The sequence below is a fragment of the Cetorhinus maximus genome, unplaced genomic scaffold (assembly GCF_964194155.1).
Source record: "Cetorhinus maximus unplaced genomic scaffold, sCetMax3.hap1.1 HAP1_SCAFFOLD_818, whole genome shotgun sequence".
Classification (NCBI taxonomy): Eukaryota; Metazoa; Chordata; class Chondrichthyes; order Lamniformes; family Cetorhinidae; genus Cetorhinus; species Cetorhinus maximus.
The window spans coordinates 11,256-33,436 of record NW_027596760.1 but is presented as its reverse complement, the minus strand read 5'-3'; the positions used below and the strand labels follow the sequence as shown (position 1 = coordinate 33,436).

Genomic DNA, 22,181 nt, shown 5'->3' with positions numbered 1-22,181 from the left:
GAGGGTTGTAGGGGCTAGAGGAGGTTACAGAGATAGGGAGTGTTGTAGGTGCTGGAGGAGGTTATAGAGATAGGTTGAGTTGTAGGGGCTGGAGTAGGTTACAGAGATAGGGAGTGTTGTAGGTGCTGGAGGAGGTTAAAGAGATAGGGAGGGTTGTGGGGTCTGGAGGATGTTACAGAGATAGGGAGAATTGTAGTGGCTGGAGGAGGTTACAGAGATGGGGAGGGATGTTGGGGCTAGAGGAGGTTACAGAGATATGGAGGATTGAAGGGGCTGGAGGAGGTTACAGATATAAGGCAGGTTGTAGGGGCTGGAGGGGACTACAGCAATAGGGATGTTTGTAGGGCCTAGAGGAGGTCACAGAGATGGGGAGGGTTGTAGGGGCTGGAGGTGTTCACAGAGATGGGGAGGCTTGAGCTGCTGGAGGAGGTTACAGAGATGGGGATGGTTGTAGGGGCTGGAGGATGTTACAGAGATAGGGAGGGTTGCAGGTGCTGGATGAGGTTACAGTGATAGGGAGGGTTGTAGCGGCTGCAGGAGTTTACAGAGATATGGAGTGTTTTAGTGTCGGGTGGAGGTTACAGAGATAGGGAGTTTTGTAGGGGCTAGAGGAGGTTACAGATGGAGAGTGTTGTAGTGGTTGGAGGAGGTTATAGAAATAGGTTGGGTTTTAGGGGCGGGAGGAATTTGGGTTTTAGTGAGTGTTGTAGGTGATGGAGGAGGTTACAGAGATACGGTGGGTTGTTTGGGCTGGAGTAGGTTGCAGTGAAAGGCAGTGTTGTAGGGGCTTTAGGGGGTTATAGAGATATGGAGGGTTGTAGGGTCTGGAGGTGGTTACAAAGATAAGGAGAATTGTAAATGCTGGAGGAGGATACAGAGATGGGGAGTGTTGTAGGGGCTGGCGGAGTTTACAGAGATAGGGAGTGTCATAGGGCTGGAGGAGGTTACAGAGATAGAGAGGGGTGTAGGGACCGGAGGAGGTTACAGAGATAGGGAGGTGTGTAGGGGCTGGAGGTGGTTACAGCGATAGGGAGGGTTGTAGGGGCTGGAGGAGGTTACAGAGATAGGGAGAGTTGTAGGGGCTGAAGGAGGTTACAGAGATAGGGAGGTGTTTAGGGGCTGGAGGTGGTTACTGCGATAGGGAGTGTTGTAGGGGCTGGAGGAGGTTACAGAGATAGGGAGTGTTGTCGGTGCTGGAGGAGGTTACAGAGATAGGGAGTGTTGTAGGGGCTGGAGGAGGTTACAGAGATAGGGAGGGTTGTAGGGGCTGGAGGTGGTTACAGAGATAGGGAGGGTTGTAGGGGCTGGAGGTGGTTACAGAGATAGGGAGGGTTGTAGGGGCTGGAGGAGGTTACAGAGATAGGGAGGGTTGTAGGGGCTGGAGGAATTTTAAAATCAATATGTTGCTAACCAGGAGCCAATGCTGGTCAGCGAGCACCAGAGATGATAGGTGAGTGGGACTCAGTGCGAGTTAAGACGCGGGCAGCAGAGGTTCGGATGACCTCAAGTTTACGGAGGGTGGAACGTGGGAGAACAGTCAGGGATTTGTCGGAATAGTCGCATCTGGGGGCAATGCTGGATTGGATGAGGGTTTCAGCAGTAGATGAGATGAGAGGAGACGGGGTCGGGGTGAAGCTGGGCAATGTTGCGGAGGTGGAAATAGGAATGGTTTGACAGTGAGCAAATCTGGGGGTCAAATGTGACCCCGAGGTTACAAGCTGACAGGTTCAGTCTCAGACTGTTGCCTGGGAAAGGAATGGGGATGGGTAGCCAGGGAGAGGAGACATTGCCAGACAAGCAGCCACGCTTGTGGACCCCCACACACACATTTCAGTATAACTGTGATCATACCTGCCGCTCCCAGGAGCAGGGTGAAGAGGAAAGCCTGCATCTTACAGCTTATCCCAGCACAGGGAATGATCCCAGTGAAGCCCCTGTCCATTATATATGTCGCTTAAAGTGACAGTCCCAGCAATCGGACGTGGCTAATCATTAATCAGCTTCAAAACCTCATTTGAGAAGCGAATTCTGGAAAGACGCTTGTAGCTGTTGACCTCAGGTCTGTATTGATACGTTGTCCAGGCACAAACCCTGAATCAATCACCATTACTGGACAATCAATCTCCATTACTGGACAATCAATCACCATTACTGGACACGTCCATCGCACACTCCAGTTACGACAACAACTTGCATTCTGATAGCGCCTTGGACAAAGTGAAACCTCCCCCCCCCCACCGAGGTGCTTGGCGGGGATGTGATGAGGCAAAAAGGTGCAGCCCACAAGGGATGGAGGGTCCCTGTGTGACACATCTACCGTGAGTGTCCGCAGCTCGAGGAACTCCAGCTCAGAGACTAATGAGCTGGAGTCCGGGCTTTGGACTCTGCGATGCATCTAGGGTGCAGGAGGTGGAGAGGTGTGGTCACCTGGATTGTGTTGTCCCCAGAGGCGGTCACAGCCCTTAGGCTGGAGTCCTCTGATTGTACTTATGTCAGTATGTTTGTATGACTGTGTGGCTGTACGGTTTGTGTGGGAGAATTGGGTTTCTATTCATGGGGTCTGGCACCAGTACTGGGGAATTGGGGAGTATTGTAGGGGCTGGAGGAGATTACAGAGATAGGGAGGGTTGTAGGGGCTGGAGGAGGTTACACGGCCAGGGGGGTTGTAGGGGCTGGAGTAGGTTACAGAGACAGGGAGTGTGGTAGGGGCGGGAGGAGGTCACAGAGATGAGGATGGTTGGAGGTGCTGGAGGTGGTTACAGACATTGTGAGGGTTGTGTTGGCTGGAGGAGGTTACAGAGATGGGGAGGATTCTAGGCGCTGGAGGAGGTTGGAGAGATAAGGAGGTTTGTAGGTGCTGGAGGAGGTTAGAGTGATAGGGAAAGCTGTCGCTGCTGGAGGAGGTTACAGAGATAGGGAGGGTATTTGGAGTCTGGGGGAGGTTATATAAATAGGGTTGTTTGTAGGGGTCTGGAGGATGTTACAGAGATTGGGAGGATTGTAGTGGCTGGAGGAGGTTAATGAGATAAGCAGTTTTGTAGGGGCTGGAGGAGGTTACAGATGTCACGAGGGTTGTATGGGTTGGCGGTTATTACCGAGTTAGGGAGGGCTGTAGGGGCAGGAGAACGTTTCAGAGATAGGGAGTGTTGTAGGGGCTGGAGGAGGTTACAGAGATAGGGAGTGTTGTTGGGGCTGGAGGAGGTTTCAGGGATAGGGAGGAGGTGAGGAAGCCATGGAAGGATTTGAAAAGCAGGATGGGGATTATAAATTCGATGTGTTGCCCGACCAGGAGCCAATGTAGATCATCGAGCAACAGGGGCTGCTGGGTACATGAGACTGTGTGTGAGTTAAGACATGGGGACAGCAGATTTTTGGATGTGTTTAAGTTTACGGAAGGAGAAATCTTTGGAATTCTCTCCCCCAGAGAGCTGTGGAAGCTCCATCGCTGAATCCATTCAAGACGGAGATGGATAGATTTTTGGGCGCTAAGCGATAAGGAGGGAAAGCGGAGTCGAGGTAGAGTATCAGCCATGATCGTATAGAATGGGGGAAGGAGGCTCGCGGGGCTGAATGGCCTCCTCCTGCTCCTATTTCTGACATCCCTGTGAGGAAAGCAGATTGCCGAGAGGAATGTTGGAATAGTTACAGTCTGGAGGCAGCGAGGGGATGGATGTGGGATTCTGCACGTTCCAAAAGAGATGTAGCAAAAAAAGAATCCAAATGCAACACAACTTGACAATCAATCTTTATTGGGAACTTGCAACATTTTCCTTTCCCTCATTGCAGGTAGTTTCAGGGTTAGGATTCTCCGCTCAGTTTTCAGCCATGACCCTTTGGATCCAGTTGTTGTAGTTACAAACTTTCACAAAGACGCTGGGATGATCCTCCATAGCACAGTCGTATCCCCAGGAAGTAATGCCTTGTAGCTCCCCATTACAGACCACAGGTCCCCCTGAGTCTCCCTGCAGCAAAAAAGACATGGAGTGTAATTCGGAGTGAGATAGACAAAGTGATAATCGGATGGTCATCCGTAGCTCCCCCGGGATCCCGGTGTGGGACCCGAGCTCGCTGGGTGGTACTCTGTCCGCACAATCAGGAGGTTGCGGGTCTGAGTACCAGTCCAGAGACCCAAAGGACAAGGCTCAGTACTGAGGGAGTGCTGCACTGTCGGAGGGTCAGTGCTGAGGGAGCGCTACACTGTCGGAGATTCAGTGCTGAGGGAGTGCTGCACTGTCAGAGGGTCAGTGCTATGGGAGCGCTGCACTGTCGGAGGGTCAGTACTGAGGGAGTGCTGCACTGTCGGAAGTTCAGTACTGAGGGAGCGCAGCACTGTCGAAGGATCAGTACTGAGGGAGCTGTACACTATCGGTGGGTCAGTACTGAGGGAGCTGTACACTGTCAGTGGATCAGTACTGAGGGATCACTGCACTGTCGGAGGGTCAGTACTGAGGGAGCGCTGCACTGTCGGAGGGTCAGTACTGAGGGAGCGCTGCACTGTCAGAGGGATAAAGGGGCCAAATAGCCTCCTCCTGCTTCTACTCACTCTCAAACTCAGACATTCCCGATCCCTCAGGTAGAGGTAACCTCTGTCTCTCAGCTTGAGACACTTCCTATCGCTCATGGTTTGATGCATTCGGTCTGACCCTGTCGGGCCACTCTTACCTGGCATGTGCTCTGTCCTCCCTCCAGGTATCCTGAGCAGAACATGTTGTCGGTGAAGTAGGGTGGATAAGCTTTGCGGCAATCAGCATCAGGCAGAATGGGCTGATTCAGGCACTGTAGGACTTCGGGATATTGTACTGAAGGGGAAAGAAATGAGTCAGCACAGTCCGATCCAAACGTGACTCTCCTCCTCCCACGTGCAAGCGACTTAATCAATAGTCTTGCTTACTGAGTGTTGTGTACAGAGCTCTGGTTAAAGCATACACTGGGCATTGAATCCAGGTCTGCTCGCCAAGACACAAAGAGATGTTGGGTTACTGTAGTCAGGGTGGCGAAGAACCTCGTGGCCAGGAGAAGGAGAGCTCAATATGAAACACTGGTGGCCGTCTAGAGAACTGACAATGTGCAATTGGCAGTGGAACATCCCTTGAGGTAGAAGGGATTAAATTGACAGGCATTTGCCAATCGGCAATTGAACTCTGAATGAACTCAGCATTTAGGTCAATGAGAGGTTGCCCTGTTAAAGGGACAGGCCAACTTAATCAGCAGCAGAATAACTCATTGTGCCCATGCGTAGACTGCTATTAACACCACCTTAATAACAACAGCATACTTGAATTTATATAGAACTGTTAACTTTATAAAACATCCCAAGCTGCTTCATAAGAGCATGAACAAGCTAAATTTGGCATCGGGCTCCATAAGGAGATATTAGGGACAGATGATCCAAAGCTCAGTTGAAGGGGTCCGTTTTAAGGAGTAATTAAAAGGAGGAGAAAGAGAGAAAGTCAGAGAGGTTTAGGGAGGGAATTCCAGAGTTTACGGCCCCAGGCAGCTGAAGGCACGGCCGCCAATGGTGGAGCGATGGGAATCGGGGGATGCTCAAGAGGCCGGAATTGGAGGAGCGCAGTGATCTCGGAGGAATGTAGGGGTTGGAGGAGGTTATAGAGATGGGGTTGTAGGGGCTGGAGGAGGTTACAGAGATAGGGTAGTAGGGCTCGAGGAGGTTACAGAGATCACGATGTTTGTAGGGGCTTGAGGAGGTTACAGAGATGTGGTTGTAGGGGCTGGAGGAGGTTACAGAGATAGGGAGGGTGGTAAGGGCTGGAGGAGGTTACAGAGATAGCAACGGTTGTACGGGCTAGAGGAGTTTACAGAGATAGCAACGGTTGTAGGGGCTGGAGGAGGTTACAGAGATAGGGAGGGTTGTAGTGGCTGCTGGAGGTTACAGAGATAGGGAGGGTTGTTGGGGCTGGAGGAGGTTACAGAGATAGGGAGGGAGGTAGGGGCTGGAGGAGTTTACAGAGATAGGGAGTGTGGTAGGGGCTGGAGGAGGTTACAGAGATAGGGAGGGTTGTAGGGGCTGGAGGAGGTTATAGAGATGGGGTTGTAGGGGCAGGAGGAGGTTACAGAGATATGGTTGTGGGGCTCGAGGAGGTTACAGAGATCACAATGGTTGTAGGGGCTTGAGGAGGTTACAGAGATAGGGTTGTAGGGCAGGAGGAGGTTACAGAGATCAGGATGGTTGTAGGGGCTGGAGGAGATTACAAAGATAGGGAGGGAAAAGCCATGGAGGGATTCAAAAACAAAGGTGTTATTGCTAAAATCATGCTTAATTGGGTTTGGGTGTGGGGCTGTGAGCACAGGTTTTGGGACGAATGTGGAGAGACTGGAGAAGCTGGGATTGTTCACCTTAGAGCAGAGAAGGTTAAGGGGGAGATTGAATCGAGATGTTCAAAACCATGAGGGGTTTGGATAGAGTCAATAAGGAGAAATTGTTTCCAGCGGGAGGAGGGTCGGTAACCAGAGGGACCCAGATTGAAGAGAATCGGGAAAAGAACCAGAGGGGGAGATGAGGAGAATTATTTTTTTTGACACAGCGAGTTGTTGTGATCTGGAAGGCGCTGCCTGAAAGGGCGGTGGAAGCAGATTCAATAGGAACTTTCAAAAGGGGGAATTGGAGAAATACTTGAAGGGAGGGAAATTATAGGGCTATGTGGGAAAGAGCAGGGGGGAGAGTGGGGACTCATTAGATAGATCCTTCAAAGAGCCGGCACATTTCTAGTAAATCTCTGCAATTGTCTCCAAAGCTGGGACAGGTCTCCAGGGAGCAGTGATGTCTACATTTCAGTTATGCCTGGAAAGTGAAGTATTATTGCTTGATCGCACATTCCAACACCCCCCACTGCCCTCCCGCCCACCATCCCCTCAAACCAGCGCAGTATTCATTCAGGTTCTAACCAACAGCCCCCTAACCCCAACTCGCCTTCCCGCTCTCCCCTCGACCAACCCCTCACCACCCCGGCCCTCCTTACCTCCGTTAATCACGAGATTCCCCCAGCCAGAGGTGATGCATCCAGTCCCGGCTGTGGCACACTGGCTGGGCAGAGGGATGGGCCTGACGTACCGGTCGAATTTGGCGGGCCAGGCGAGTTTGAGCAGCATGATGTCGTTGTTGAAGTTCATGTGGTCGAACCTGGGGTGCACGATGGCCGAGGCCACTTGGATTCGCTGCTCCGTCCCCTCGGGGTGAGAGAGGTTGTGTTCGCCCAGATGCGCCACGAGGATGCTGGCCCTGGGCAATCAGAGGAGAAGTGCTCAACACTGTCATTTCCCCACTTCCTGTTTCCCGGAAGCCGCCGAATGGTTATCGCGCAGCTGGAGGCCATTCAGCCCGTCGTGTCCCTGTCTGCTCTCTGAAAGAGCAACTCACCTAAACCCATCCCCCCTGTCCTTTCCCCGTAACCCTGCAAATGTTTCCCCTTCGGATAACAACCTGATTCCCTTTCGAAAGCCTCGATTGAACCTGCCTCCCTCAAACTCTCGGGCAGTGCATTCCAGATCCTAGCCACTCGCAGAGTGAAAAAGTTTCTCTTCATGTCTCCGTTGCTTCTTTTACTAATCCCCTTAAATCTGTGCCCCTCTGGTTCTCGATCCTTCCCCACAATGGGAACGGTTTCTCCCTCTCTACCCAGTCCAGACCCCTCGTGATTTTGAACCCCTCTATCAAATCTCCTCTCCACCTTCTCTTCTCCAAGGAGAGACATACATACAAACATACACCAACATACAAACATACACAAACATACATACAAGCATACATATTCCCCAAGGAGAACAGTCCCTGCTCCTCCACTCTCTCCACATTAACTGAAGTTCCTCATCCCTGGATCCATTCTCATGAATCCTTACTGCTCTCTCTCTATTCCCTTCACATCCTTCCTAAAGTGTGGTGCCCAGAGCTGGACACAATCCTCCAGCTGAGGCTGAAGCCCGTGTTTTGTATCTGCTGCTCCTCTTTGGCTTGCTCCTTCCTTTCACTTTGACCCCTGTTTTAATCATTAATTTTGGGTCCTTCTTGCCAACAAGAATAAGAAAAGAATGTAGAGGAGGCCAGTGTCAAACTGCCCCCTCACTACCCGGGCATTAGTCATCTGGAGTTTTGCCTTTTTTTGGAGGTTTTTGGGGGATGATGAAGTTTCTATATAGCGTTTTTGGAGGGTGAGTGCACATATTGTGATACAGAAAGTATGAGAAATGCCTGCAAGAGAACCCTTATTACTCCATCATTGTTTATATGTGTGCGCTGTAAGATTGTATGCTTGGACATCTGTATGTTCATGTTTTTGTCTCTGTATCATTCAATGTTGATCTGTGTATGATTGTATATGTTTGTATGTATGTTTGTCTATGTTTGTGTGTTTGTGTGTGTTTGTGTGTGTTTGTGAGTGTTCGTATGTTTGTGTATGCTTGTATGTATGTTTGTGTGTATTCGTGTGTTTTTGTATGTATGTTTGTGCATGCTTGTATGCATGTTTGAGTATGTTTGTATGTATATTTGTGGACATTTGTATGTTTGGGTATGTTTGCATGTATGGATGCTTGTGTATGGTTGTGACTGTATGTATGTGTATGTATGTAGGTTTGTGAGTGTTTGTATGTTTATGTATGTTTGTATGTATGTTTGTGAGTGTCTGTATGTTTATGTATGTTTGTGTATGTTTGTATGTATGTTTGTGGACATTTGTATGTTTGTGTATGTTTGTATGTTTGTGTATGTTTTTATGTTTGCTTGTTGCTGAGATCATCTCTGGACTTACGGTTGGTAACAATGAGCAGCTGACACTATCCACTGGTGGTTTATCAGGGAGCCCCCACACCAGCGATTCCCATTATAGGTCAGAAAAACCTGCCAGGGCATAGAGTGAGGATAACAATTCTGGCCGTTAATGATCTTCACATTCGCAGGAGCAGCAGCTGAGTAAAGAAAAATACAGAGAGTGAGGTTCATCATCTGGTTGCACCCACGCACCCACAGTCACACACACACACTTACACACAATCACACACAAACACACACACACTTACGCAGTCACACACACACACACGCTTACACACAATCACACACACACAAATACACACACTTACAAAATCACACACATACTTACACATATCTACACACACACACATGTACACAGTCACACAAATACACACAGTCACACAAATATGCACAGACACACAAATACGCACAGACACACAAATACGCACAGGCACACAAATACGCACACACCCACAGTCACACACACACCCACAGTCACCCACACACCCACAGTCACACACACACACACAGTCACACACACACACAGTCACGCACACACACAGTCACGCACACACACAGTCACGCACACACACCCAGACACAGACAGTGACACACACACACACACACACACTTACGCACAGGCACGCAATCACATACGCACAAATACTCACACTTACACACAGTCACACACACACACAGTCACACACACACATAAATACACACATACACACAAAGACACAAACACAAACTACACACACACATGCACGCAGTCACACACACGTACAAATACACACACTTACACACAGACAAACACACACAGTCACACTCACACATAAATTAACACACACACACGCACACACAGTCACACACACATACACACTCTGAGACACACCCACTCACAATACATACACTTACACACTGTCACACACACACAAATACACACATTTACTCACAGTAACAAACATACAAATACACACACTTACACACACAGAGTCACAGTCACACACAAATAAAGACACAATCACACTCACACACAAACACACACACCCAGTCTCACACGTGCAGGCACATACACGGACACACACACATATACACACACACAAATACACACACTCATACACATAGACACGTGGAGACTCACTCACACACGCACGTACATACTTACATTCAGACACACGCACACAAACACACACACACTCACAAATGTACACGCACACACAAACACACATCCATTCTCTCACAAACACATACACACAATCTCATACACACACACAAATACACACACCCACACCTGTACATGTACACATAAAGACACACAGACACAAATACATACACTCACACACATACACACGCTCACGTAAGCACACACTCAGACACTTAGCAAAAACAACATTTACGTTTCTATAGTGCCTTTAACATAATGAAACAGCTTCACAGGGTTGATTATCAAACAAAGTATCTCGCTGAGTCACATAAAGAGACATCAGGGACAGGCAGCCAAAGGTTTAGTCATAATGATTGGATTTTAAGAGCGTTTTAAAGGAGGAGGGAGAGAGTGAGAAAGAGAGACATAGAGAGGTGGAGAGGTTTAGGGAGGGATTTTCAGAGTTTAGGGCCCCAGGCAGCTGATGGCACGGCCGCCAATGGTGGAGCAATGGGAATCGGGGGATGGTCAAGTGGCCGGAATTGGAGGAGAGCAGAGATCTCAGAGGGTTGTAGGGACTGGAGGAGGTTACAGAGATAGGGAGGTGAGATAGGGAGGTTTTTAGGGCCTGGAGGAGGTTACAGGGATAGGGAGAGTTGTAGGCGCTGGAGGAGGTTACAAGGATAGGGAGGGTTGTAGGGGCTGGAGGAGGTTACAGAGATAGAGAGGGTTGTAGGTGCTGGAGGAGGTTACAGAGATAGGGAGGGTTGAGAGGGCTGGAGGAGGTTACAGAGATAGGGAGGGTTGTACGCGCTGGAGGAGGTTACAGAGATAGGGAGGGTTGTAGGGGCTGGAGGAATTTTAAAATCAATATGTTGCTCACCAGGAGCCAATGCTGGTCAGCGAGCACCAGAGATGATAGGTGAGTGGGACTCAGTGCGAGTTAAGACACGGGCAGCAGAGGTTCGGATGACCTCAAGTTTCCGGAGGGTGGAACGTGGGAGAACAGTCAGGGATTTGTCGGAATAGCCGCATCTGGGGTCAATGCTGGATTGGATGAGGGTTTCAGCAGTAGATGAGATGAGAGGAGACGGGGTCGGGGTGAAGCTGGGCAATGTTGCGGAGGGGGAAATAGGAATGGTTTGACAGTGAGCAAATCTGGGGGTCAAATGTGACCCCGAGGTTACAAGCTGACAGGTTCAGTCTCAGCCTGTTGCCAGGGAAAGGAATGGGGATGGGTAGCCAGGGAGAGGAGACATTGCCAGACAAGCAGCCACGCTTGTGGACCCCCACACACACATTTCAGTATATCTGTGATCATACCTGCTGCTCCCAGGAGCAGGGTGAAGAGGAAAGCCTGCATCTTACAGCTTATCCCGGCGCTGGTAATGATCCCAGTGAAGCTCCTGTTCTTTATATATGTGGCTTAAAGTGACAGTCCCAGCAATCGGACGTGGCTAATCATGAATCAGCTTCAAGACCTCGTTTGAGAAGCAAATTCTGGACGGAGAGACGCTTGCATCTGTTGACCTCAGGTCTGTATTGATACGTTGTCCAGGCACAAACCCTGAATCAATCACCATTACTGGACAATCAATCACCATTACTGGACAATCAATCACCATTACTGGGCAATCAATCACCATTACTGGACAATCAATCACCATTACTGGACACGTCCACCCTGCACGCCAATTACGATAAAAACTTGCATTCCGATAGCGCCTTGGACAAATTAAAACCTCCCCCCACCACCGAGGTGGTTCGCGGGGATGTGTTGAGGCAAAAAGGTGCAGCCCTCAAGGGGTGGAGGGTCCCTGTGTGACACATCTACCGTGAGTGTCCGCAGCTCGAGGAACTCCAGCTCAGAGACTAATGAGCTGGAGTCCGGGCTTTGGACTCTGCGATGCATCTAGGGTGCAGGAGGTGGAGAGGTGTGGTCACCTGGATTGTGTTGTCCCCAGAGTTGGTCACAGCCCTTAGGCTGGAGTCCTCTGATTGTACTTATGTCAGTATGTTTGTATGACTGTGTGGCTGTAAGATTTGTGTTGGGAGAATTGGGTTTCTATTCATGGGGTCTGGCACCAGTACTGGGGAAACGGGGTGGGTTGTAGGGACTGTTGGAGGTCACAGAGATGAGGAGGGTTGTAGGGGCTGGATGAGGTTACAAAGTTAGTGAGTGTTGTAGGGGCTGGAAGAGGTTACAGAGATATGGAGTGTTGTAGGGACTGCAGGAGGTTACAGAGATGGGGAGCGTTTTTGGGGCTGGAGGAGGTCACAGACATGCGGAGGGTTGTAGGTGCTGGAGAAAGTTGAAGAGATAGGGAGTGTTGTAGGGGTTGGAGGAGTTTACAGAGATAGGGAGTGATGTAGGGGCTGGAGAAGGTTACAGAGTTTGGCAGTGTTGTAGGGGCTGGAGAAGGTTACAGAGATAGGGAGTGTTGTAGGTGCTGGAGGAGGTTACAGTGATAAGCAGGGTTTTTGGGGCTGGAGGAGTTCACAGAGATGGGGAGGTTTGTAAGGGCTAGAGGTGTTCACAGAAATGGGGAGGGTTGTAACTACTGGAGGAGGTTACAGAGATGGGGAGGCTTGTAGGGGCTGGAGGAGTTTACAGAGATAGGGAGATTTGGAGGTAGTGGAGGATGTTACAGAGATACGGAGGGTTGTATGGGCTGGAGGAAGTTACAGAGATAGAATGAGTTGTGGGGTTTGGAGGTAGTTACAGAGATGGGGAGTGTTGTAGGGGCTGCAGGAGGTTACAGAAATAAGGAGGGTTGTAGGAGCTGGAGGAGTTTACAGAGATAGGGAAGGTTGTAGGGGCTGGAGGAGGTTTCAGAGATAGAGAGAATTGTAGTAGCTGGAGGAGGTTACAGAGATGGGGATGGTTGTTGGGGCTAGAGGAGGTTACTGAGATATGGAGGGATGTAGGGTCTGGAGGAGGTTACAGCGATAGGGAGGGTTGTAAGGACTAGAGGAGGTCACAGAGATTGGGAGGTTTGTAGTGGCTGGAGGTGTTCACAGAGATGGGGAGGCTTGAGCTGCTGGAGGAGGTTACAGAGATGGGGATGGTTGTAGGGGCTCGAGCATGTTACAGAGATAGGGAGGGTTGCAGGTGCTGGAAAGAGGTTACAGAGATAAGGTGGGTTGTATGTGTTGGAGGATGTTACAATGATACGGACGGTTGTACGGGCTGGGGTAGGTTACAGAGATAGGGAGGGTTGTGGGGTTTCGAGGAGGTTACAGAGATGGGGAGTGTTGTAGGGGCTGGAGGAGGTTGAAGAGATAGGGAGGTTTGTAGGTGCTGGATGAGGTTACAGAGATAGGGAGGGTTGTAGCGGCTGCAGGAGTTTACAGAGATATGGAGTGTTTTAGTGGCGGCTGGAGGTTACAGAGATAGGGAGGGTTGTAGGGGCTAGAGGAGTTTACAGATGGGGAGTGTTGTAGGGGCTGGAGGAGGTTCTAGAGATAGGTTTGGTTCTAGGGGCGGGTGGAATTTGGGTGTTAGTGAGTGTTGTAGGTGATGGAGGAGGTTACAGAGATACGGTGGGTTGTTTGGGCTGGAGTAGGTTGCAGTGAAAGGCAGTGTTGTAGGGGCTGTAGGGGGTTATCGAGATATGGAGGGTTGTAGGGTCTGGAGGTGGTTACAGAGATAGGGAGGGGTGTAGGGTCTGGAGGAGGTTACAGAGATGCGGACGGTTGTCGGGGCTGGAAGAGGTTACAGAGATAGGGATTGTTGTAAGGCCTCTAGGAGTCTACAGAGATCGGGAAGGTCGTAGGGGCTGGGGGAGGTCACAGAGATGGGGAGTGTTGTAGGGGCTGGAGGAGGTTGAAGTGATAGGGAGGTTTGTAGGTGCTGGAGTAGGTTGCAGAGATAGGGAGTGTTGTAGGGGCCAGAGGAGGTAACATAGAAAATGAGTGTTGCAGGGTGTCGAGGAGTTTACAGAGATAGGGAGTGTAGTAGGGGCTGGAGAAGGTTACAGAGTTTGGCAGTGTTGTCGGGGCTGGAGAAGGTTAAAGAGATAGGGAGTGTTGTAGGGACTGGAGGAGGTTACAGCGATAGGGAGGGTTTTACGGGCTGGAGTTGTTCACAGAGATGATGAGTGTTGTAGGAGCTGGAGGTGTTCACAGAGATGGGGAGGGTTGTAACTGCTTGAGGAGGTTACAGAGATGGGGAGGGTTGTAGGGGCTGGAGGAGTTTACAGAGCTAGGGAGATTTGTGGGTGCTGGAGGATGTTGCAGAGATACGGAGGGTTGTATGGGCTTGAGGAGGTTACAGAGATAGAGTGAGTTGTGGGGTTTGGAGGAAGTTACAGAGATGGGGAGTGTTGTAGGGGCTGCAGGCGGTTACAGAGATGGGGTTTGTTGTAGGTGCTGGAGGAGGTTATAGAGATAGGTTGAGTTGTATTGGTTGGAGTAGGATACAGAGATAGGGAGTGTTGTAGGGGCTGGAGGAGGTTACAGAGATAGGGAGGGTTGTAGGGTCTGGAGGATGTTACAAAGATAAGGAGAATTGTAGTGGCTGGAGGAGGTTACAGAGATAGGGAGGGATGTAGGTGCTGGAGGAGGTTACAGAGGTAGGGAGGTTTGAAGGTGCTGGAGGAGGTTACAGAGATAAGGCAGGTTGTAGGGGCTGGAGGAGGTTACAGCGATAGGGAGGGTTGTAGGGGCTGGAGGTGTTCACAGAAATGGGGAGGGTTGTAGGGGCTTGAGGTGTTCACAGAGATGGGGAGGGTTGTAACTGCTGGAGGAGGTTACAGAGATGCGGAGAGTTGTAGGGGCTGGAGGATGTTACAGAGATAGGGTGGTTTGTAGGGGCTGGAGGATGTTACAGAGATACAGAGGTTTGTAGGTGTTGGCGGCGGTTACAGAGATAGGGAGGTCTTAAGGGATTGGAGGAGGTTAAAGAGATAGTGCGGTTTGTAGGGGTTAGAATAGTTCCCTGAGATAGGGAGGGTTGTACGTCCTGTAGGTGGTTACAGAGATAGGGACGGCTATAGGCGCTGGAGGAGGTTACAGTGATAGGGAGGGTTGTTGGTGCTTCAGGAGGTTACAGGGATAGGGAGGGTTGTAGGGGCTGGAGGAGGTTTCAGAGATAGGGAGGGCGGTAGGGGCTGGAGGAGGTTATAGAGATAGGGAGTGTTGTACGGGCTGGAGGAGGTTACAGAGATAGGGAGGGTTGTAGAGGCTGGAGGAAGTTCCAGAGATAGAGAGTGTAGTTGGGGCTGGAGGTTACAGAGATAGGGAGGGTTGTAGGTGCTGGAGGAGGTTAGAGAGATAGGAAGGGTTGTAGGGGCTCGAGGAGGTTAGAGAGATAGGGAGGGTTGTAGGGGTTGGAGGAGGATATAGAGATAGGGAAGTTTGTAGGGGCTGGAGGAGGTTACAGAGATAGGGAGTGTTGTAGGGGCTGGAGGAGTTTACAGAGATAGGGATGGTCGTAGGGTTGGAGGAGGTTACAGTGATAGGGAGGGGTGTAGGGTCTGGAGGAGGTTACAGAGATAGGGAGGGTTGTAGGGGCTGGAGGTGTTCACAGAAATGGGGATGGTTGTAGGGGCTGGAGGAGGTTACAGAGATAGGGAGGGTTGTAGGGGCTGGAGGAATTTTAAAATCAATATGTTTCTAACCAGGAGCCAATGCTGGTCAGCGAGCACCAGAGATGATAGGTGAGTGGGACTCAGTGCGAGTTAAGACACGGGCAGCAGAGGTTCGGATAACATTAAGTTTTCGGAGGGTGGAACGTGGGAGAACAGTCAGGGATTTGTCGGAATAGTCGCATCTGGGGGCAATGCTGGATTGGATGAGGGTTTCAGCAGTAGATGAGATGAGAGGAGACGGGGTCGGGGTGAAGCTGGGCAATGTTGCGGAGGGGGAAATAGGAATGGTTTGACAGTTAGCAAATCTGGGGGTCAAATGTGACCCCGAGATTACAAGCTGACAGGTTCAGTCTCAACCTGTTGCCTGGGAAAGGAATGGGGATGGGGAGCCAGGTAGAGGAGACATTGCCAGACAAGCAGCCACGCTTGTGGACCCCCACACACACATTTCAGTATAACTGTGATCATACCTGCCGCTCCCAGGAGCAGGGTGAAGAGGAAAGCCTGCATCTTACAGCTTATCCCAGCACAGGGAATGATCCCAGTGAAGCCCCTGTCCATTATATATGTCGCTTAAAGTGACAGTCCCAGCAATCGGACGTGGCTAATCATTAATCAGCTGCAAGAACTCATTTGAGAAGCGAATTCTGGAAGGAGAGACGCTTGTAGCTGTTGACCTCAGGTCTGTATTGATACGTTGTCCAGGCACAAACCCTGAATCAATCACCATTACAGGAGAATTAACCTCCATTACTGGAAAATCAATCACCATTACTGGACACGTCCACCCCAAACGCCAGATGTTAAATGTCCCAAAGCTGAAGTGTAGTTAAGTTGTGACAAAAACTTGAATTCCGATAGCGCCTTGGACAAAGTAAGACTTCTCCCCCACCGAGGTGCTTCGCGGGGATGTGATGCGGCAAAAAGGTGCAGCCCACAAGTGATGGAGGGTCCCTGTGTGACACATCTACCGTGAGTGTCCGCAGCTCGAGGAACTCCAGCTCAGAGACTAATGAGCTGGAGTCCGGGCTTTGGACTCTGCGATGCATCTAGGGTGCAGGAGGTGGAGAGGTGTGGTCACCTGGATTGTGTTGTCCCCAGAGGCGGTCACAGCCCTTAGGCTGGAGTCCTCTGATTGGGTCAGTGCTCAGGGACTGGAGGGAGTGACTGCTGGTGAGGCAGGTTTGGGGGCCGAGGAGGTAGAAGTGGGGGGGCCCTCAGCCCTTTGCACTTGTCCAACAGGCTCGAGGCCCTTGCAGCTGGTCTGGATGAAAGTGGGGGCTGCAGTGTGGACAAGCGCGCTGACCAAGGCATCATGCTGCAGGACGCCATTCAAGTGGAGGGAGGTGGGGTGTAAATAGGAATGTAATGTTCGTGGGGGCACTGTTTGGTGAAGAGAATAAAGACAGTTCTCTGTGAACGGTTGTGTTGCCTGCTCGGTTCCTGGCTTAAGGACAGCTCCTCGGGTCTGGAGAGGAACCTGGAGTCGGAGAGGAAGGACCCAGTGGTCGTGGTCCGCGTGGGTACCAATGGCATCGGTAGGACTTCTGAGGGAGTATGAGCAGCTGTGGGTTAAACTAAAAAGCAGACCCAAAAAGGCACTAATCTCTGGGTTACTATCTGAGCCACGAGCACGTTGGAATGGGGCAAATAAGGTCAGGGAGTTTATTATTCATGATAATAATAATAATAGCAACAATGAGAAAATAATGGGGAATACGGAAATGGTAGAAGCTTTAAGCAGATATTTTGTGTCTCTGTTCAGTGTAGAAAACACAAATAACATCCCAGGAATGCTTGTAAATCGAGTGGTGAAAGGGAGGGAGGAACTTACACAGTTTTATTCACCAGAGAAAGGGAACTGAGAAAATTATTAAAACTAAAAGCTGACAAGTTCCCAGGTTCTGATAGACTTCATCCTCGGGTCCCAAAAGAAGTAGCTGCTGAGATAGGTGACGCATTGGTTGTAATTTTCCAAATTTCCCTAGATTCAGGAAATGTCCCATGAGATTGGAAAATAGTAAATGTGACTCCTCTATTCAGGAAAGGAAGGAGACAGAGAGCCGGAAACTGCAGGCCAGTTAGCTTAACTTCTGTCAGAAGGAAATGTTAGAATCTCTTATTAAGGGGGTTATTGCAGGGCACTTGGAAAAATGTGAGGCAGAGTCAACATGGTTTTGTGCAAGGGAAATTGTGTTTGACAAATTTATTGGAAATCTTTGAGGATGAAATAAGCAATGTGGACAAAGGAGGAACCTGTAGATGTGGTGTACTTGGATTTCCAAAAGGCATTTGATAAGGTTCCAGTTCAAAGGTTGCTACACAAGGTAAGAGTTGATGGTGTAGGGGGAGGTATGGATAGAGGATTGGATGGCTAACAGGAAGTAAAAGGTAGGGATCAATTTTTTTCATTTTTGGGTTATCAGGATGTAACTAGCGGAGTGACATTGACATCAGTGCTGGGACCTCAACTACTTACAATAGAACCATAGAACACTGCGGCGCAGAAAACAGGCCATTCGTCCCTTCTAGTCTTTGCTGAAATATTATTCCGCTAGTCCCATTGACCTGCACCTAGTCCATAACCCTACAGACCTCTCCCATCCACGTATCTATCTAATTTATTCTTAAAACTTAAGAGTGAGCCCGCAGTTAACGCGGCAGATGGTAGCTCGTTCCACACTCTCACCACTCACTGAGTGAAGAAGTTCCCCCTAATGTTCCCCCCAAACCTTTCCCCTTTCACCCTAAAGCCATGTCCTCTCGTGTTTATCTCTCCTAATCTAAGTGGAAAGAACCAACTCACATTTACTCTGTCTATACCCCTCACAATTTTGTAAACTTCTATGAAATCTCCCCTCATTCTTCTACGCTCCAAGGAATAAAGGCCTAACTTATTTAATCTTTCCCTGTAACTCAACTCCTTAAGACCCGGCAACATCCTAGTAAATCTTCTCTGCACTCTCTCAATGTTACTGATATCCTTCCTGTAGTTAGGTGACCAGAACTGCACACAATGCTCCAAAGTTGGCCTCACCAATGTGCTATACAACCTCACCATAACATCCCAACTCCTATACTCAATATTTTGATTTATGAAGGCCAGTATGCCAAAAGCTTTCTTTACAACCTTGTCTACCTGTGACGCCACTTTCAGGGAATTATGTATCTGAACTCCCAGATCCCTTTGTTCCTCCGCACTCCTCATTACCCTACCATTTACTGTGTATGTCCTACCTTGGTTTGACCTTCCAAAATGTAACACCTCACACTTTTCCGCATTAAATTCCATCTGCCATTTTCTGGCCCATTTTTCCAGTTGGTCCAGATCTCTCTGCAAGATTTGAAAGCCTTCCTCGCTGTCCACAACACCTCCAATCTTAGTGTCATCAGCAAACTGGTTGATCCAATTCACCACATTATCAGCCAAGTCATTAATATAGACAACAAACAACAATGGTCCCAGCACAGATCCCTGAGGCACACCACTAGTCACAGACCTCCAACCTGAGAAGCAATCATCCACTACCACTCTCTGTCTTCTCCCACACAGCCAATTTCAAATCCAGTTTACAACCTCCCCATGGATACCAAGTGTCTGAACCTTCTGAACTAACCTCCCATGTGGGACCTTGTCAAAGATCTTACTAACGTCCATGTAGAAAACACCCACAGCCTTTCCTTCATCTACTTTCTTGGTAACCTCCTCGAATAACTCTACAAGGTTCATTAAACACTACCTAACACGCACAAAGCCATGCTGACTATCCTGCATCAGCCCTAGGCTGTCCAAATAATTATATATCCAATCTCTCAGAACACCTTCCAACAATTTACCTACTACTGATGTGTATATATATTCTATATCAACAGCTTGGATGAAAAGACCAAAGGTATGGTTGCTAAATTTGCCGATGGCACAAAGATAGGTAGGAAAGTAAGTTGTGAAGAGGACATAAGGAGACTGAAAAGCGTTATAGACAGGTTAAGTGAGTGGGCAAAAAATTGTCAGATGGAGTATAATGTGGGAAAATGTGAACTTGTCCACTTTGGCAGGAAGAATAGAAAAGTAGCATATTGTGTAAATGGAGAGAGATTAAGGAACTCTGCAGTGCAGAGGGATCTGGGTGTCCTGGTGTATGAATGACAGAATGTTAGTCTGCAGGTACAGCAGGTGATTGGGAAGGCAAATGAAATGTTGGCCTTTATTGCAAGGGGAATGGGATATAAAAGTAGGGATGTTTTTCTACAATTGTGCAGTGTGTTGGTGATAGCACATCTGGAGTATTGTGTACAGGTTTGGTCTCCTTATTTAAGAAAGGATATAAGTGTGTTAGATGCAATTCAGAGAAGGGTGACTTGACTGATCCCTGGGATGAGGGGGTTATCCTATGAGGAAAGGTTGGAGAGGCTGGGCATGTATCCATTGGAGTTTAGAAGAATGAGAGGTGATCTTATTGCGACAGATAAGATGCTGAGGGGACTTGACAGGGTGGATGCTGAGAGGATGTTTCCCCTTGTGCGAGAGACTAGAACTAGGGGGCACAACTAGGGGCTGGAGGAGGTTACAGGGATAGGGAGGGTTGTAGGGGCTGGAGGAATTTTAAAATCAATATGTTGCTAACCAGGAGCCAATGCTGGTCAGTGAGCAACAGAGATGATAGGTGAGTGGGACTCAGTGCGAGTTAAGACACGGGCAGCAGAGGTTCGGATGACCTCAAGTTTACGGAGGGCGGAACGTGGGAGAACAGTCAGGGATTTGTCGGAATAGTCGCATCTGGGGGCAATGCTGGATTGGATGAGGGTTTCAGCAGTAGATGAGATGAGAGGAGACGGGGTCGGGGTGAAGCTGGGCAATGTTGCGGCGTTGGAAATAGGAATGGTTTGACAGTGAGCAAACCTGGAGGTCAAACATGTGCATCCCCACACACGCATTTCAGTATATCTGTGATCATACCTGCCGCTCCCAGGAGCAGTGTGAAGAGGAAAGCCTGCATCTTACAGCTTATCCCAGCGCAGGGAATGATCCCAGTGAAGCCCCTGTCCTTTATATATGTGGCTTAAAGTGACAGTCCCAGCAATCGGACGTGGCTGATCATTAATCAGCTTCATGACCTCATTTGAGAAGCGAATTCTGGAAGGAGAGACGCTTGTAGCTGGTGACCTCAGGTCTGTATTAATACGTTGTCCAGGCACAAACCCTGAATCAATCACCATTACTGGACAATCAATCACCATTACTGGACAATCAATCATCATTACTGGACAATCAATCACCATTAATGGACAATCAATCACCATTACTGGACAATCAATCATTATTACTGGACAATCAATCACCATTACTGCACAATCAATCTCCATTACTGGACAATCAATCACCATTTCTGGACAATCAATCTCCATTACTGGACAATCAATCATCATTTCTGGACAATCAATCACCATTACTGGACAATCAATCATCATTACTGGACAATCAATCACCATTACTGGACAATCAATCATCATTACTGGACAATCAATCACCATTACTGGACAATCAATCACCATTACTGGACAATCAATCATTATTTCTGGACAATCAATCACCATTACTGGACAATCAATCTCCATTACTGGACAATCAATCACCATTACTGGACAATCAATCTCCATTACTGGACAATCAATCACCATTACTGGACAATCAATCTCCATTACTGGACAATCAATCTCCATTACTGGACAATCAATCATTATTACTGGACAATCAATCACCATTACTGGACAATCAATCACCATTACTGGACAATCAATCTCCATTACTGGACAATCAATCTCCATTACTGGACAATCAATCTCCATTACTGGACAATCAATCTCCATTACTGGACAATCCATCTCCATTACTGGACAATCAATCACCATTACTGGTCAATCTATCTACATTACTGGACAATCAATCATCATTACTGGACAATAAATCACCATTACAGGACACTCAATAATCATTACTGGACACGTCCACCCTATACGCCAATTACGACAGAAACTAGAATTCTGATAGCGCCTTGGACAAAGTAAAACGTCCCCCCCCACCGAGATCCTTTGCTGGGATGTGATGAGGCAAAAAGGTGCATCCCTCAAGGGATGGATGGTCCCTGTGTGACACATCTACCGTGAGTGTCCGCAGCTCGAGGAACTCCAGCTCAGAGACTAATGAGCTGGAGTCCGGGCTTTGGACTCTGCGATGCATCTAGGGTGCAGGAGGTGGAGAGGTGTGGTCACCTGGATTGTGTTGTCCCCAGAGGCGGTCACAGCCCTTAGGCTGGAGTCCTCTGATTGGGTCAGTGCTCAGGGACTGGAGGGCGTGACTGCGGGTGATGCAGGCTTGGGGGACGAGGAGGTAGAAGTTGGGGGGCCCTCAGCCCTTTGCACTTGTCCAACAGGCTTGAGGCCCTTGCAGCTGGTCTGGATGAAAGTGGGGTCTGCAGTGTGGACAAGCGAGCTGACCAAGGCATCATGCTGCAGGACGCCATTCAAGTGGAGGGAGGTGGGGTGTAAATAGGAATGTAATGATCGTGGGGGGACTGTTTGGTGCGGAGAATAAAGACAGTTCTCTGCGAACGGTTGTGTTGCCTGCTCGGTTCCAGGCTTAAGGACAGCTCCTCGGGTCTGGAGAGGAACCTGGAGTGGGCGAGGA

General features: G+C 49.2%; 1 protein-coding gene across 1 annotated transcript; it reads right to left on the bottom strand.

The window, feature by feature from the left end:
- Nucleotides 1-3,747: 3,747 nt before the first annotated feature.
- On the bottom strand, nt 3,748-8,956 carry LOC144674804 (trypsin-like). Its single transcript, XM_078536002.1, has 4 exons — nt 8,763-8,956; nt 6,978-7,237; nt 4,663-4,799; nt 3,748-3,962 (listed from the first exon to the last, which is right to left on the bottom strand). The coding sequence occupies exons 1-4, from the start codon at nt 8,954-8,956 to the stop codon at nt 3,813-3,815; spliced, it is 741 nt and encodes a 246-aa protein (XP_078392128.1). The 3' UTR covers nt 3,748-3,812.
- Between the last annotated feature and the right edge of the window lie 13,225 nt (nt 8,957-22,181).

Coding starts and splice junctions, on each gene's coding strand:
- LOC144674804 (XM_078536002.1), bottom strand. CDS start 8,956: ATGATGAACCTCACTCTCTGTATTTTTCTTTACTCAGCTGCTGCTCCT. Junction 7,238..8,762: donor GCTGCTCATTGTTACCAACC/GTAAGTCCAGAG, acceptor CTGATTGCCCAG/GGCCAGCATCCTCGTGGCGC. Junction 4,800..6,977: donor GAATCTCGTGATTAACGGAG/GTAAGGAGGGCC, acceptor TTTCCCCTTCAG/TACAATATCCCGAAGTCCTA.